Genomic DNA, 18,763 nt, shown 5'->3' with positions numbered 1-18,763 from the left:
AGTTCCTACAGGAATTCCTCCGGAAGTTCCTACAGGAATTCTTCCGGAAGTTCCTCCAGGAATTCCTCCGGAAGTTCCTCCAGAAGTTCCTCCAGGAACTCCTCCAGAAGTTCTTCCTGGAGGAACTTCCGGAGGAATTCCTGTAGGAACTTCCGGAGGAGTTCCTGGAGGAACTTCAGCAGGAGTTCCTGGTCGAACTTCCGGAGGAATTCCTGGAGAAACTCCCGGAGGAATTCCTGGAGGAACTTGTTGAGGAATTCCTGGATGAGTTTCCGGAGGAATTCCTGGAGGAACTTCCGGAGGAATTCCTGGAGGAACACCAGGAAGAATTCCTGGAGGAAGTTCAGGAGGAATTCCTGGAGGAACTTCCGAAAAGAGGAGTTCCTGAAGGAAGTTCTGGAGAAGTTACTGGAGGAACTTCTGGAGGAGTTCGTGGAGGAAGATCTGAACGAGTTCCTGGAGGAAGTTCTGGAGGAGTTCCTGGAGGAAGTTCTGGAAGAGTTCCTGGAGGAACTTCTGGAGGAATTCCTGGAGGAACTTCCGGTGGAATTCCTGGAGGAACTTCCGAAGAAATTCCTGGAGGAACTTCCGGAGGAATTCCTGGACGAACTTCTGGAGAAGTTCCTGGAGGAACTTCTGGAGGAGTTCCTGGAGGAACTTCTGGATGAGTTCGTGGAGGAACTTCTGGAGGAGTTCCTGGAGCACTTTCCGGAGGAGTTCCTGAAGGAACTTCTGGTGGAGTTTCTGGAGGAACTTCTGGAGGAGTTTCTGGAGGAACTTCTGGAGGAGTTTCTGGAGGAACTTCTGGAGGAGTTTCTGGAGGAACTTCTGGAGGAGTTTCAGGAGGAACTTGTGGAGGAGTTCCTGGAGGAACTTCTGGAGGAACTTCTGGAGGAATTCCTGGAGGAACTTCCGGAGGAATTCTTGGAGGAACTTCCGGAGGAATTCCTGGATGAACTTCCGGAGGAATTCCTTGAGGAACTTCCAGAGTAATTCCTTAAGGAACTTCCGGAGGAATTCCTTGAGGAACTTCCGGAGAATTTCCTTGAAGAACTTCGCCACGCCGCCGTTGCTGATTGAAAATGGTCTATCACGTCGCCGCCGATAACATTTCAATATGCGCACAGCTCTAGCACCCATAAGCTCGATTTTTAAAATGTCCTCATTGGGTCATCAACTTGAACGATTCAAGATTCTAGGTCATGAAAAGCAAACACACTGAATAAGTTCCAATCCCTTATTCATGAGAAATCATGAATTTTAAGCTGACGAACGGCACCAATATGTTCAATTCCGTAAATTTCCTCTTAGGTTCCCACCGGAACCGGCTCCAAGTTGGCCAACTGATTGTGACCAAACTCACTTTGAAGTACTCACCATTCGCTTATTCGTGAAAAAAACACGAATTATAAGCCGTTGAACGGCACCAATATGATCCAATCCGTAAATGTCCTCATTGGGTTCCCACCGGAACCGGCTCCAGGTTGGCCATCTGAGGGTGACCAAACTCACTTGGAAATATTCGGCATGAGTTCCAATCGCTTATTCGAGTAAAATCCCGAATTTTAAGCCGTCGAACGACACCAATATGATCAAATCCGTAAATGTCCTCATTGGGTTCCCACCGGAACCGGCTCCAGGTTGGCCACCTGAAGGTTACCAAACTCCCCTGGAAGTACTCGGCATGAGTTCTAGTCGCTTGTTTGAGTAAAATCCCGAATTTTAAGCCGTCGAACGGCACCAATATGATCAAATACGTAATTGTCCTCATTGGGTTCCCACCGGAACCGGCTCCAGGTTGGCCATCTGAGTGTGACCAAATTCACTTGGAAATATTCGGCATGAGTTCAAATCGCTTATTCGAGTAAAATCCCGAATTTTAAGCCGTCGAACGACACCAATATGATCAAATCCGTAAATGTCCTCTTTGGGTTCCCACCGGAACCGGCTCCAGGTTGGCCACCTGAAGGTTACCAAACTCCCCTGGAAGTACTCGGCATGAGTTCTAGTCGCTTGTTTGAGTAAAATCCCGAATTTTAAGCCGTCGAACGACACCAATATGATCAAATCCGTAAATGTCCTCATTGGGTTCCCACCGGAACCGGCTCCAGGTTGGCCACCTGAAGGTGGTCAAACACATTTTAAAGTATAATGGATGAGCTCCTTCTGCTTTTGTGAGTGAATTCAAGTCATTTGGGTATTTAAACGGTTCCAATATATCCATTTCGGAAGTGTCCACTTTAGGTCCCTACCGGAACCGATATCAAGCAGCCATGTACCCGGAACCAATTGCTGGGTCCTTGAAATCTCAAATATAACATATGATTGCATTTAGATTCACCATACATAGATTTTTCACGAACAAATTCACTTTTTCGTGAGTTTCTTGGAAAAATTACATTCTGGGTTACCATAGGTACCCCACGGGGTTTTGGCCTCAATCCGGAACCATTACGAAAATTCACGTCCTCAAGCCATTTCCTGAAAAAATATTAAATTTTCGATCCAACCATGCCTGTTTCGTTACAATCGGGTGATCATTGACGAAATGAGAGCAAATTGAAAAATAATTTTTAGTCGTTTTCGTCTGCTGGTATCGTAAAGGTTAAACACATCACATAAATGTTCGTTTCCCGTCCCATCAAGGGCCAGCTTAGTTGGTGGTGGCCCGCCCCGGCAGCTACATACAGCGACACAAGCTCCAAAGATCTTGTGCGAATGTGACTGACGCCCTCGCTGTTTGCCTTGAGGACTTTTCCGTCTGGTGCTTACGAACGTGCCGTTTAGAGGCGACTTGAAATTATTCGTTTCATAATACTGTGGATTTATCTTGAATTTTTCCATCATTACCGTCAAAGTTTATAATAGAAAACAAAATATTAATTTAACATATTACAGGTCTTTGATCAAAGGACGTATACCCAACATGCAACGCTAGACAACGAACAGGACATTACATAACACACAGTCCGGAATATGCGCCTAGATGACGTTAATCAAACAGCCACAAAATCAACTTTTAATTGGTCTTACCATCTTAGAACTTTTGTCCATTTCCTTGAATTATTTCAGTTGGTTTAGTATGTTCTTTAAATGTTTTCCTCACTATAACATGTTAAAAGATATTGCAAAATTCCTCGTTTTTCGTTTTTGCCGGTTTTTGCCAATGCAGAAAAGTTTAATGAACAATATCTGGACGTTTATCCAGCTGCCTCTGGCTGAGTGGAGGTGGCTGTTTCGGTCCGAGAAAGTGTTGCGTGATGCTGATATATCGACACTGACTATTACTCTCTGCTACCGCCGCCACCGACGACACTGCCGTGGCCACCGTGGTGGCATCATTTCGTACCATCCTTTCACTGCAGACGGGCGATAACATCGCGCGCCTTTGAAGAAATAACTTTTTGAAATAAATATATTTTTCCACGGATGCCTGGTTATTGTTATTTTCCCGCCAGGGAACGGGTGAAGGAAAAGACACAGTCGGTCGCGTCAGTTCGTAATGATGATAAACGTTTCGATTCAGTTCTCATGAAGTTGATGAATTTACGCTGGTGAAGAAGGCGAAGGTATGAGCAAGGAAATTTCGAACAAAATTTTAAGCGGATACGAGCCCGTGAATGTGACAAATTTGAGATGGGTGCCATTTAATAGAAAAAGTATGTCCATCAGCGTATATAGACTGCGTACTGAGAGGTAATAAATTTGATTGCCATTTCAAATGTTCTGTTAACTATTTCCACGAATCATAGAAATTATTGTGGCAATTTGATCTCTTTCTCTCATTCCAGTATATCAGGTTAATTATTAGTAATTTAACGTGCTTTACATAAAAAATAGTGTAGGAGATACAAAATGTAAATATCAAAACGATTCAATTTAGAAGTTTATTGAATACGTTACTTATCTAAAACAGACAAAACTTAATTCGAAAGACATTCCAATATTGGGTATTCGGCCGTCATAAGCATATTTGTCCAATAATTGCAGAAATTCATATGCACTGGGGACAGTTGTGCGTATAACAGCAGAAATTATCATGGACAAGATTTATCTGCAGTTCGAATACACCACGTGTTGATTAAAATTTAAAATAACATCAAGTAGTCTGTTTTCTGAGGTGATTGGTGTGATTCAATCACAGTAGGCTGATTTTGAAAGACCAAGGAAATTGAAAATTGAGTTGGCAGTCTTACGAATACTGTTAACAGCAACGGACGTGCGAGCATGGAACAAGAACCACATTCTCCCGGTGATGATTTGGCCGGTGCCTTCGTACTTTCGGCTGGTCACCGACGCTCAATGGAGCAAAGTGCCAACTATTCGGCGGATGAAGCTGGAAATCCTTCTGGCGAATTGTCTGCAACATCGGGTTACGACAGTGGTGCAGCCGGTAGCACTACCGGTGCTTCCAAAAAGTAAGTATTAAAACAAAAAAAGAGAAGAAAATGTTAGCGTCAAACGGACGGCAAAAAAAATGAATAGAAAGGACGAATCCGATGGAAATAGACGGATTTCGTAAAATGCCTTAAAAGACTCCGGTGGAAATAGACAGAGGTCAAAGCAAAAAAAATGAGCTGGCAAGGACTCCGGTGAAGATAGACGGTGTCCAGAATTGCACGCAAAAAGAAATGAGATAGCCAAAAAAATAGGCAAAAAAAAGTTAGCAAAAAAAAAATGATTGTTTGTCCAGAAAAATGAAAATGTGTCCAGAATTGCACGCAAAAAGAAATGAGATAGCCAAAAAAAATTAGGCAAAAAAAAATTTGCAAAAAAAATGAGTGTACATTAAGAATGGTACATATTTTTATTACAGGAAAATTTCCAAAAAAAAGCTGTTGAAAGAACTTAAGGAAGCAGTTGAGAAAAACAATTTTCTCCGGGAACAGGTAACGAAACTTACCACCGAACTACCGCTGGATTAAATCGATCGTCCGGCTCGTTCGGCAACGATGAGGAACGACTCTTCTGAATCGAGAGGTGAGTCAATGCTGCTCTCAACCATGAGTAACTGGACACTAGGAACACTCAACATACCGGAATGCGTGCCTGTCGATGGAGACACCGAAATCGACAAAAGAGAGTACAAGTTTTGGAAAGAGACGTTGGTCGCTTCCTTGCAATTGGTCAACACAGCAGACGAGCAAGCGAAGTTCGGCGTTTTTAAGATCAAGGCAGGTGCAAAACTACGTGAAATATTTAATACCATGGTGTCGACCAATCAAATGCCTGATGATGGCGTTTGGCTCCTTTCTCTAACGCCGTAGCACGTCTAGATGACTATTTTGGATCGAGGACCTACATTCTGTCACAAAGAGGAAAATTAATGAATATGTGTCAACTACAAAGTGAAACCAGTATCGAATTCGTCCGTAGGGTGGCCACCGTGGCGAAATTGTGCAACTACGGAGTCGACGAAGAAATGGAAGCAGTTGTCAGGGTAATTACCAAGAGTGCACATGACAGCCGAATTCGAATTTTGGCCCACAGGAATTGGGTACGACAAGGCACAATGAAAGATCTCATTGACCTGGTGCGTGACCGCGAGCTGGACGAAGAAGAATTCCAAAGGATCCATAATCGTAGTGATACAGCCACAGTCGCTCTGGTGTCTGAGAACCCTCAAGATTTCCAAGGACGTAATCAAGGACAGTTTTCCGGCAATTGACGTAAAGAGTTTACATGTGGCGGCCGTGGTTTCCGAGGTACAAGAGGCGGGCGAGGATTCAACCGCGAATCCTTGTGGAATCAACGTAGCACCAGCTGGTGGAGATGTGGAAGTATTTTTCATCAACCATTTACATGCCCAAATGCCGACAAAGTGTGTCATACTTGTGGACGAGTTGGCCATATCGCTCGTGTGTGTTCTTCAAACAAGCAAGTACAAAACAGAGCCTGGAAACGCCCTGCTGACGCCGAACCGCATAGTGTACCACGGAAAATAGCAGCTATTGAATCTCCTGACGACGAGCGAGAAGCTGATATCGAGGTACAAAAATCTGAAAAACCTGAGTAAATTATTGATTATCAATTTTCATACTTCATTTTCAAAATTCTTTTTAATTGACACAAGCTGGACACTAATAGACTTTGCTTTGAATTGATGCAATATAAATGTTTTTGCAACCATTAAATGGTTGATCTAGAAATGTAAGAGATTTGAAACTTATATACATAAACACACAATTAAAAAAAAGGGATTCGAATAATCACATTTTACGGAATCATAATTGCTTCAGTTTGAGATATACGTCAAATGACGTTTCGAAAAGAAACAGTAGTTTATATCTTCTGACACCTATTGCTGTCTCGATAAAAGGTTTTCTAACAATAAATATCGCTGTTTGCCGACATTCGTTATTCGGCTATCAAACTATCTCCTCGCTTAAATAGTAGCTCCGAAACCCTTTCTTTATCACGAACTGGACATTACAAGTTGGCGACGATCGGATGAAAAAAAATACTTTTCTCGTGCAGACCAGCGTCGACTAAAGCGTGTGTAGCAATTAGTGCATCCTAGTGCGGTGGAGACCATTGGCAGTGTACTTTTCGGGAAGGAGCCATAAAAAGCGACCAGCGCAGAGCGATATTCCGCTGGAAGTAAAACAACGCAACGCTGCCAGGACCTTTAGCCCCAGGTTGGTGCTGTGAGGGTAAAATATATGTTGCAAAATGGGCAGTTCGACTGCTGTGTGTGTTTAGTTGACAGATGCAAGCTTCACCCGTATAACGAAAGATTTCATGATGTTCGATCAGCCAACAGCAGGCCATGACTGGCCCTCCTTCCTCATCGGACAACCAGCAGGTGCGGACGCGAGCAAGCACCCCACCAATGCATGGAGCTATCCACGGCCAAACGAGGCCGCACATTTGGCGATCCTGCCAAATTGTTCCTTGTACGGAATAATAAGGTGAAACAAAGCCTGATTGTATCAATTTGTTCCAGATTTGTACGGTAAGTGGAGTTTATTTCAGTTACGGCTCTTGATGCTGAAGATGCATAAAAATGCTGGATTGTTTTTTTTTTTCAACGGTTCCGACTTGTGAAGTCTGTGGTACACGCTAACCTGAAACAACTCAGTCGCTGGGTCGTTTGTACTATAGATAGTGGAATATATAGATGAGCAAAGATAAATCCTCTGTCTCCAAACGAACTGTCAAACGTGTCTCCAAACGAGCATGACGTCACGATTTCAATGGAAACGTTAAGGGCTGTGACGTGTATCCGCGTATGCACGGGCAAAAAAATCGACTCAGCCATGCTTTCGCTCATCTATAGATTCTACTATCTATAGTTTGTACCAGCCCCCTGAAACGGCTGTCATCTGCATACAATATGATTGAAGCCGAAAACTTGGTGCTAAACTTGGTGCTAGCTGTCAAGCTGTGGCTTTAAGCACGGAACACAGTGACGCATGCGACAATATCGCTCGAGGAGAGATTTAATTCGAATAAAAAATAAATAAACAGTATTTTTTTAATTTTAGGCTAGATTTTAGGCTGTTGTTAAAAGAAAAAGCGCACCATCTAACATATGTTTCATAAATTTATTACAATTATCTCTATAGCTGTATCGTACATTTCAGATACACATGTTTCGCTATAGCGCAAAAGTTATCAGCACTGTATTTGTCACAATAAATAACAAATACCAAATTATTAATAATAACAAATTTGTCAAGTCTGTCTGATACCCATTGTGTGGGTGTGAAAGAGCCCTTACATTCTGGTGTACAGCGAGCTTAACATCCGCTACTCACTACTGTGTGCTCGGCACTCACCTCGACTGCCATCGCAGCAGGCTCACCCTGGCAGCAAGGCAATCTGTCACTTTCAACTACACACTGGCGGACAGGTAAGACGCGTGACACTTTGATAGGTGGTTCCTTTCCGGAAACTTTCGATTTCTCACAATGGCGATCCTGCCGGGATTTGAAGTACATATTCATAGTAAGAACCTAAATAAAGAAAGGAACTACCTATTAACGGTGTGAAAATAATAAAGAAAAAATGTACTAAAAATGCGGATCATCAAGATCGCGCACTGAGCGGACCACGGTTGTCGCGCATTAGAAGCGGGTAAAAGACCGCGCTCTTGAAAAAGCGGATAGCAGGTATCGCGCTAGTTTAAAGCGGATAAAAGTATATCGCGCAAGTTGATAGCGGACGAAAAGTCGCGCATTTCAGGAGCGGGCATGCAAGCCGCGCATGATGTAAGCGGACAGTCGCGCATTTATGAAGCGGACACGAGGGTCATGCATTTCAGCAGCGGACATTGAGACCACGCATTCGAATGGTGGGAGCAAATGTCGCGCATATGAAAGGTGGACGCAAAAGTCGTGCGTTTGAGATAAATCACAGGTTCCGCATGCAAGAGATGGACAATAGAGCCGAAAGCTTACAAAAAATGCGTGCATTTGTGCAGCGAAGCGGACGAAACGTCGCGCATGTCATAAACGGGTATTAACAAGGCGGTACTATAAAAGCGGATCGAAGCTTAGATTAGATTTAATGATATATGTGGATGAAGCCGTGCATCGCTATGACGAAAAGTAGGTAAAGAATTATCACATCACATTTAGAACCAAATCCAAATGTTGCACTTGTTTGGGAAAGCCTTTACCGTTTCGCCTTTGTCCTCTGATTCTTCTTGCGAGGGCGAAACCGATAACAAGCAAAGTTTGTTGACCGGACGAGAAAAGCGACCGTTTGTCGGAACCCGGATTTACTATTCCAGCAGTCGGCCAGACCTGGATATTGCAGGATGACTGTCGTCCTTGACTAGAGTCAGCTAATTTGTTTGAATAGCAACCAAAGGGTTGTACAATGAGATTAAAGTGTTGATAAATATTTCGATTGCCATCGTTCCCAGATAAATTAGGGATCTTCTGTCCGTTCCCCCCATTGTGGCAATCGGTTGGATGGAATTGTGGAAATGTTTGTCTGGAACAGTCTTCATTGTGGACCAGACAAGAAACTGTCCACGCGTTAGGGGTTAAAAATAGAAATAGGTTCATCGTTGAGTTCAACTACGGAACGAAAATTTATGCAGCATTCAATATCAATGGATACCAAGCACTCGAACAAAATGCTTCTGGGCAGAACGTATTGGAGCTTTCTAGATTCCACCGAAGCTAGATGCTTTTGATGGGCTGAAACGCTAACGGATGTCATTGTTGGTGCATTCATGAATGAATTCTCGATGATGTTGCTTACTACAGTTTCTAATACTCGTTGGCAGCTCGCTGTAGATATCGCTATACAGCCCCCGGCAAGAAACAAAACGACGAGAGTGACACACAAACACTGCGATGAACGCTTTGAGTGATGCAGCTCGGCAATGCATTCGTTGTAGAAAAATTATATCCCAATAATAATGCACTAATAGAGGAATGACGAGTAGCTGTCATGCCCAACGCAGGGGACTTCATCATAAATTGCTCAAGAAGTTACGGTCGTGCTGTAACCCAGCATATAACACAATTCTGAAAAATGAGTTTAAGCAAGATTCCTAACCCAATGATCAAGTATGTTAATCGTAGGATGGTCAACAATAGCTGTGGTACTGCATGCACATGAATCTCATATTGTGAACGTACTAGTTATACTTGGAGAGAATGTGAAGCGGAAACCTCAGTTTGATGCTTGTTGTCACACGGCTGAGACGCATTTGTGAGGCAACCTCCTATACGCATTAGCTCATCCTTTGAGATAAATGGGTGAAATCGGTGGTGGCGGATTTTGGTGCGACGTGGTTTCTCTTCTCGAGTTGCTTCTACTCTTCTACAATATTTTGCTGTAAGACCAGACAAGTCATTGATTGGTAAGTTTCACTGAACATATTGGATACACCTACGTCAGAAAGCAGTAACTCTTAGCTTTCGATCGTAATTTGAGAATCTTGCTGGTATTAGGTTTTTATAATCGTCTGCATAGTCATGTATTGCAACCAGACTAAAAAAGGTATTTATCCGATGTACTCTTCTTATGTTAAGGGCTTTGTAGCTTTAGTGGAACGCTATGCCTCTCCGTTTCGGGATGGTGTTGGCAATGAGAGCTTGCGTGTTTTATCGCCGGATCATATCTAAGAAGTTTTGCATAAAGAGAGGCAGGTTGAATTTATGTTTTGCTGCATATATTACCTCAACTATATTTTGACGTTGTTCCAAGCTGTCCACATCACCTGGCGTTTCCGATGATTCTCGATCTACGGCAAATTATCGAGAATGAAAAGATGATGGTCGTTTGGAAAGGATTTGAGTTACTTCAATCTTCCAACTTCCAAAGGGATACACCTTAATCTGCGTGTCTTATAGTTTCGTGTAGTTTCTCAGACAACTTCCTGTTTACCTCGAGAAGCAGTCAGCAACAAATGAAGATCTTTTGCAATTTTAGCGCAAATTCGAATTGTTGATCGTGAGAGCAATAAGAGCAGTTGTGTTATCCGAGAGGTTAGTGCATATTGCTGTGCATTTTATGGGTTGTAGTGCTGAAGAATGGCCGAAATGTTCAGATGATCAATGATCGATTACCTTACTGACATTTAACATATAGCCATATTTGCCATGGAATGTTGTCATTCCATGATTTGAAACGCTAGCAAACCTAGCGGTGGAAGTCAAGCTTTACTGAACAACGCGCATAAGATAGAGCAGTATCGCATGCTTTGCTGCCTCGTTTTTTTGCCTTGGATATACGGGAGTGCCGTTCGTCGATTGTTGATACCCAAAGATCCTACTTTGAAACTTGCAGTTTGTTCTATGATGCCCATCTGTTTTGTATTACTGACTTTAAATTAAATCCCAATATAACTGCCTTTGTTATGAAATCTGTGAAACTCGGAATCACTATATGATATAAATCTGCTATCTTCTGCTGCTTGGGAAGAAGTATCACTACAGTGAAAAAATAAATTCTTCACCCTTCCGGGCCTTCTAAATTTTTTTTTTTTTTGTGTCTTTATTAAGGAGACTTTCAGCCCGAGGCTGGCTCGTCTCCGGAGTGCCTTCAAAATTATCAACAGCTAATGCAGACCCCTTTACAGAAGAAAACTTCAATATCGGTTAGAATATGAGAACACGTATTTCCTACAACTGTCTACATTTGATATATTTTCCTGTATCTCACCATTTGTGCCAGTTATTTACCAGGAAAAACAACAGCACCAATATTAAACAAAATTGAAACAAAAGGCACATGAACTTACGGTTATTATAAGATAGCAGGAAAAAAATCTTTTGAAAGGCTCGTTTACTACTAGCACTCGCCTTATGTCCGAAACACTGTAGTTGGTTAACACATTTTATCAGTACATTAGTAAAAATAATATACAAGTTTTTGCTCCCGGCCTTGGTAATTTCGATAAGTGAAGAATTGATAAAAGCTCAACCTTTCGGAGATTAACGCAACATTTATATTTATAAGAAGAAGGAGAAAAAAAATGAAAATAAAATAAAAGTGGCCAAATATTTAGTGAGCTAGCTTCCTCTCAGTACTACATTTTTTAAGAAACCTAGATCTTGATTACGATTGACGAAAACCTCTAAATGAATTCAAATTTTATTCGAAACGTATCCTTTTTTTGTAGTGGGAAGTGGATGTGTGGGTGTGAAAGAGCCTTAACATCCGCTACTCACTACTGTGTGCTCGGCACTCACCTCGACTGCCATCGCAGCAGGCTCACCCTGGTAGCAAGGCAATCTGTCGCTTTCAACTACACACTGGCGGACAGGTAGGACGCGTGACACTTTGATAGGTGGTTCCTTTCCGGAAACTTTCGGTTTCTCACACCCATGTCGATATCTAAACAGTTTGATAGAAGTCTAAAGGAATTTGACAAATAGTTAGCATTGTGGTAAAGAGTGGCCTTTAATATGTAATGCATCGTTCTGTTAAAAAAAAAACAATTTTTTTAAAGTAGCAAAAAATAAGACTGCAAAACAATTAGGACTGATTGATCAGCAGTGATTTATTTTTCCTCCAAATTTTAGAACACTATTCTCGTTGGGATCTGAAGAAACAGAAACGCTGGTATCTCCAGCCAAGCTCTGTTCATGTTTGAATTTTGTTTGAATAAAAAAAATATTTATTTTGTTGCTCAGAAATGCGGCGTAATTTCAAAGAACATTGATCCGAATTCAGTAGTTAAAATAACGCGTTCAATCGCCAAAACATACAACAACATTTGAATCTCGCGATTCAATCTGCAGCAAATAGAACAAAGCTGTATAACAGTTTTGAGCTTTTGAATCTTAACCTAAATCAATCTAGGTCAGCTGCTGGGAGAATGCATGTTTCAAATTTATACTAAAATTTAATGCAGCAGAACAATTTGAATCACTACTTAATAGTTAATCTCAAGAATCCTTAAGAATCGACCTAAGAATTAAATCAGATGATTTAATTCTTAGGTCGATATAAGGATTCTTGAGATTAACTATTAATCAATAAAAATTTAAATGTTACACATTTACGACATGAGCAGTATGGTTAGGTTTCTCGTCAGCTTAAAGCAAAATTTTATCCAATATCCGCTTATATCTTTCAAATGAGACGTGTGATACAAGCCAAAATCACATAATTGCATATATGAAAGTCTTATTTATGGGAAGGAAGTTTGAAAGGGGCATCGGATGTTTATAAATCGCTAAGATTTTCAACTATCTGAAATGAAAATATTCTTCGCTTTTGACAGTGCAACATATTTTGGACCCCCAAATGTACACATTTTGGAAACCCAAAAAATGAATTTTTAATTAGCACAGGCCATTTGAGCTAAAGCAAAGTCTTACCTTTCGATTGATATGGATCAATGTGAAGATTACAGCGATTTAAATTTACAATGTCAACATGAACTGATTGTGTTCGTTCTGAGATATTCAATGACGTAAGCTTGAAGCGTAATGCATTGTAATGCTTGCCTTCTTGAAAATATTGATTTCATGAACATTTCATTCAAATTTCAAAACACATTCGCAGCAATTTTATTAGCATAAAGACCATGCGGGATTCAGAAGCGGAACAGCAACATTTTCTTGATATCTGAACTAAAATAGATATAAAGAAAATGTTGACAGGAGGGTCCAAAATATGTAGGGGTCCAAATCAAGTTGGTTACCCTCATTTTTCGGTAAATGAGATGGACCTTGATGTTTGTTTTCATTCGACTTCTGATAAACTCATTTCTCGAAGGACCTTAGCCGGCCTTGTAAACATAATGTGAAACAATATGAAATTTCCGGTTCAGGCATCCCTAAATTGTCAAAATCGGATGATAATTGACAGAGTTACAATATATTTATTTAAATTCTCTCGAAATTTTCTTAACCCAGTTGATTTGGTTATGTACAGCATCTTACTAGCGCTAACGGCCGCTTATTTTAAGCTCTGTTATGGGAATGTCTAGAAGCAATTTGATTAAAAAACGGTACGGGGTTGGACTTTTCTCATTCTGTGTATCTAGTGTGATATCACAAAATAAAATTTGAAAACAAAAAATTGCGTTTATTATGCAGTAGAAGGAAAGTCTAGCCCCGTACTGCTAGCCGTTTTCAATTAAATTGCTTCTAAATTTTTGAGAAGAGTTTTAAAAAACTTCCCGTATGTTTCCCCGCGCAATTATTTTCAAATATTATCCTTCGACTTCTTCTTCTTCGTGCAACCTTTATTCGCCAATAATGATAAATTCATGAGGATGATGATGATCACACAAGACAAACGTCAAATAGATTGCACCTTACCAGAACATTGTGGCCAGGGATGCCAGTGAATATTTTCAAATGTCTTCACAGTCGTTTAAATATGTCTTCAATATAAAAATTATGATTATTAGCGAGAAATTTCAAAATCCAATAGGTTTGCAAATTCAATCATGTCCTTGTTTTAAAGATGTGGAATAATGTTTATTTTTTTAAACATTCAAATTGATAGAATTCATGGGAATATTCTATAAAATTTTCACGAGATAGTGTTTAACGAGTTTCCCCTGAATTTTCTACTGAGTCTGGTTAAAATTCCACCGGATTTTTTAACTGAACTTCCATGTGGAATTCTCCCAAATTTATTTTTAAAGAATACCCTGTAAGGTTTCAAAATTTACCGTGAAATACCTGAAAAACATCCAGACGAAATTTCCCGAAGAGATCCTGTTGGAACACCCAGAAGATTTACTGAAGAAACTTCTGGAAATTTTTGAAGGAACTTCCGGAGGAATTGCTTGAGGATTTTCAGAAGGAATTCTTGGAGAAACTTAAGAAGGAATTCTGGGGGGGTTTTCTTGGGGAATTCCTGAAGGATATTCCTGAGGAATTACTGAAGGAATATCCGATGGAATTCCTGAAGAAATTTCTAGAAACATCCGGAGGAATTCTTGGAAGTAGTTATGGATGAATTCTTGGAGGAGCTTCTTGAGAAATAGCTGCAGAAACTTCCGAAAGAAACCCTGGAGGAAATACCAGAGAAATTCCGTAGTATACTACATATATAGAATCTTTCGGCATCACTCTTGGAGAATCTTCCAGACGAATTCCTGGAGAAACTTCCAAAGGAATTTCTGGGGAAACTTCCGGAGGGATCAGTGGAGGAGGTTAAGCGGGAATTTTTGAAAATTCTGGGGGAACTTTCGGAAGAATTTCTGGAAGAACTTCCGGAGGAATTCCTGAAAGAACTGCTGGAGGAATTCGTGGAGGAACTACCGGAGTAGTTAAGGAGGATCTTCCGAAGGAATTCTTGGATGTTCTTTCACTGGAATTCTCGGACGACCTTACAGCTCCTAGAAGAAATTCCAAAGGTATTCCTGGAGGATTTTTCGGAGAAATTCCTGAAACTTCTGGACAAATTCGTGTAGGGAAGGGGGAATTTCAGAAACAACACTAGAACGATTTTTTGGAGAAATTTATAAAGGAATTCTCAGATAAAATACTGAAAGAATGTCCAAAGATATTTCTTGAAGAATTACCAAAGGAATTCAAGGAATAATTTAGCGAAGGTGTGTAATAAGTTTCCTGTAGTAATTTTCCTGTAGTAATTTACCATGGAAGATCTGAGAAATATCTATTTAACACCAAAACAATTGTTAAGAAAATTATTTTGAACTTTTTTAGTGGAATGCCAAAACAATTTCAATTTCTTATCGACATTCGTAAGAATTTTCTATGAGAATTAATTGAGGCAAATTTCTTGTGGAAATCAAAAGGGATTTTTTGTGGGAGCTCAGATAAACTTGTGGAAATTAAGAAGAATTTCTCGTTTAATATTTGGAGTATTTCCTTTATTTCTTTTTAACGGAAATTATTATAAATTTCCACGATAATTTTAACTGAATTTTCAATTTCAATTCCTCATCGAAAATTCTCCTTATAAAATTGACGAAAAATTCTTTTAATTTTTCACTGAAAAGTCTTTCAAAAATCCACGAGAAATTCAAAGAGTTTCCCGGCGGATTAAATATCCGGAATGTGGAATGATGGTATGCATATGCCATTCAGAATGAAATTAGAAAAAACTGGTTCTAGCTCAAAGGTTGAATAGATTAAATCTAGTCATAGAAGAATTTAGTCTATGTTTGCCGCAAATTAGATAGGTCATTGCGTTCCGAAATGATCGAAATACCTTTTTAAAGACGCCGCCAAGAAAAATACAAACGAAAGCTCAAAGTTAAGTGTGTATGAGGTCTTAAATGCGTTGCAGTTATCAACCGGCTAGTGTGAATGTATTTTATGTTTGAGATTCTAAGCTCGAGACAAAGACTATTATAAGTTTTGTAATATTTATATACCTAGTATACATAACGGTCGCGGAATTTATAAGCTTATAAGTAATGAAATTGTATTTTCTATTCGCTGGCTTATTGATTGTCTTCAAGTGTCTTCAAATATTTTGAAAAGTCTTCAAAATGTCTTCACGAAATAAATGTCTTCACAGAGATTCAAATTGAAGACATGTCTTCCAATCTGGCATTTCTGATTGTGGCGGCGATCGAAATTAATTTATTGTTTTTTCGGTGAGAATTTCGGCTTATTTTGATGATAATTATATTGTGGCAGCTATTACCGCATGTAAAATGCTGGATAAATGACGAAAACAGAACAATATAACTTAAGTTATTGAAATTCAAAATTTTCAGGTCGAAAATCATTTTGCGATACATAATTAAATGCCCGCGCGAAATGTACGGTACAATATGAACGGAGCTTTAAATTTCAAGAACGGGACTAGCGCCACACCAACAAACGGTGGCTTCAAGAACTAGTGTTTGTTTCACGGGGATGGTTTGTACCCGGATTTTTTCTGATATTAGCAGTTGTCAAAATCCGGGTATGTCAACAAAATGGATCTGAGTCAGACGAACCCGAAATCTGGGTAACCGGGGACTTAAACATTTTCGGATGTATCAACATGGCGTCGACCGGCGTCGAAGTCGCATGCCAGAATAAATGATGGCATTTTTTACGTAGAATGCAGCAAGAAACAGGTAAGAATTGTTGAAGTTATCATGGCGGAGCACAGCCGGCAAGTGATATGCGTTGGGGATTTTGTTTTATTTAATATTTTTTACATAATAATAATTTTCTGGAGCGAAAAGAGCTGGGTACCGGTTACCCAGATTTTTTCGCTTGTACGGTTACCCAGATTTGAGTCAAGTACCCTTACCCATATTAGAGTAACCACGGTTTTGCCGAATCTGGGTCACTTTGACACCAATCTGAGCACCATGGTTATTGTCACCAGAGGCCGATAGCAACAGAAATTCGGGATCAGAAGTGGGGCTGGGTCGGCCATACTCTACGTAGGGGCGGAAACGAAATCTGTAAACAAGCATTAGACTGGAACCCAGCGGGACATCGCAGCAGAAGCAGACCCAGAGGCTCATGGCGGCGAAGCCTCAATAAAGAAATAAAAGAAGTCGACCGAAATCTAACCTGGCAACAGGTTAAAGCGATAGCCGGGCAACGCTCAGGATGGAGACTGTACTTCCTGGACTTGGGCGCAATGGAGCTAACGTGGGACGAAATTGGATCAATATCCGAGAAAGATGAAGAGCTATTGAGTGTCAAGGAAGCTATGATAAACAAAAACGACCAAGTAATTTTGCCAGTACTATTACGCAAAAAAAAGCAATACTGTCAGCCCATCAAAGTCACATGGGGTTTTCATCCACGAAGAGAATAATGTGAGAATACTTTTGGTGGCCAGGGATGAGCAGTGACATAGAGGCATATGTGAAGTCCTGTGAAACTTGCCTGTTATTGTCCAAGAGAAATCCTCCTACACCTTTGACAAGCAGGGAACTTCCTCATGGCCCATGGGAAATTCTCCAAATTGATTTTTATACAGATAAAGAATTTGGATACGGTGAGTTTCTCGTGGTAGTTGATACCTATTCCCGATACTTACATGTAGTAGAAATGAGGAACATCAATGCTGAATCTACCATCGAAGCGTTGAATAAAATATTTGTAATGTGGGGATACCCTTTAATCATGCAAAGTGATAACGGGCCCCCATTCCAAAGTAAGCTGTTTATTAACACCTGGCAAAATAGGGGCATAGTTGTTCGAAAATCAATACCACTAAGTCCCCAATCAAATGGGGCCATAGAAAGACAGAACCAAGGTATTAAGAAGGTTTTAGCAGGATCAAAGTTAGATAACATCAACTGGCGAACGGCACTTGATAGTTACATTCACAACCACAACAAAGTGCGACCACTCTCACGTCTCGGTGTTACGCCTTTTGAGTTATTGGTAGGGTGGAAGTGGCGTGGCACGTTTCCTTGTCTGTGGGAAACCAAATCTAACAAAGGAATCGATCTCGAAGCGGTGCGTGAAAAGGACGCCTTCTCAAAGCAGGAAAGCAAACGGTACACGGTTGCGAGACGAGGAGCTAAGGAATCGAACCTAGTGGTAGGTGATAGAGTTGTTCTTGTTCAACAAAAGCGGCTTAAGGTGAAGGTGGGTAGAGTACCAAAACAAAGCTTTGAAAGTATTGGTACAATACAAACTGTCATATATTGTAGTAGTATTGGTGTCGTATTTATGAAAAAACAAAGAAAATTAGTAGGGTGGTTCAAAATACGACCCAGCTCCACCACGCGCACTTGATTCTGTCCCATGCTCCGAGTGTCCTCCAAAAGCCGATTTGAACAAAAACTGATTGAGAACAAGCCGATTCAAGTTTGTATGAAAACTATTATGGAAAACTAAACCATTCATTACACTGGCTACAGCTCCTCCCCTCCAAACGCTGGCGAAAAGAGAACCCACATAGCTGAAAGCAACATTCCAGAGACTCAACGCACCTTAGGAAAGATCCGTTGAAATAGCATTTTATACTCCGCTCACCCCCATGTCACACTTTTTGTATGTATCTGCTCCTGGTGAGATAGATATGTATCACAGAAAAAATCTGGCTATTTTGTTATTAAAACTCATATACCTACTCATATACCTATACCTACCCTACTGTAGGGTCATGGGTTCGAGTCCCATCGAAGGGAAAGTGGTTACCTCCAATACATTTTCCAAATCAATATCTTCCACATAACGTACATATTCACATATGAGTTTTGTCAATGTCAATGGAACGGAAACGGCAAATTTGACGGAAAATATATGGGCCAACTGTCAAATTTGCCGTTTCCGTTTCTGTTCTGCCGACATTGTATTTGGGGCTTTATTATTATGCTAAAGATTTGCAACCTCGATTAAAATCGACTCCCAACTATTGGTACGTCCATTTAATATGCATTGTCTAAGGAGTTAAA

The 18,763-nt window shown here is 40.5% G+C and overlaps 1 protein-coding gene across 1 annotated transcript in view; it reads left to right on the top strand.

Annotated features, from left to right (window-relative positions):
* The first annotated feature begins 17,405 nt into the window (after positions 1-17,405).
* The window catches only part of LOC134222739 (uncharacterized), a 65,406-nt gene continuing 64,048 nt past the window's right edge, over positions 17,406-18,763 (top strand). The window contains exon 1 of the mRNA XM_062701903.1: positions 17,406-17,951. Within this exon, the coding sequence (XP_062557887.1) occupies positions 17,406-17,951 (546 nt within the window). The remainder of the gene's footprint in view (positions 17,952-18,763) is intronic.

Source organism: Armigeres subalbatus, chromosome 3 (assembly GCF_024139115.2).
Source record: "Armigeres subalbatus isolate Guangzhou_Male chromosome 3, GZ_Asu_2, whole genome shotgun sequence".
NCBI classification, from domain to species: domain Eukaryota; kingdom Metazoa; phylum Arthropoda; class Insecta; order Diptera; family Culicidae; genus Armigeres; species Armigeres subalbatus.
Note: the sequence above shows the minus strand (reverse complement) of the source record. Positions and strands in the feature narration are given on the sequence as shown.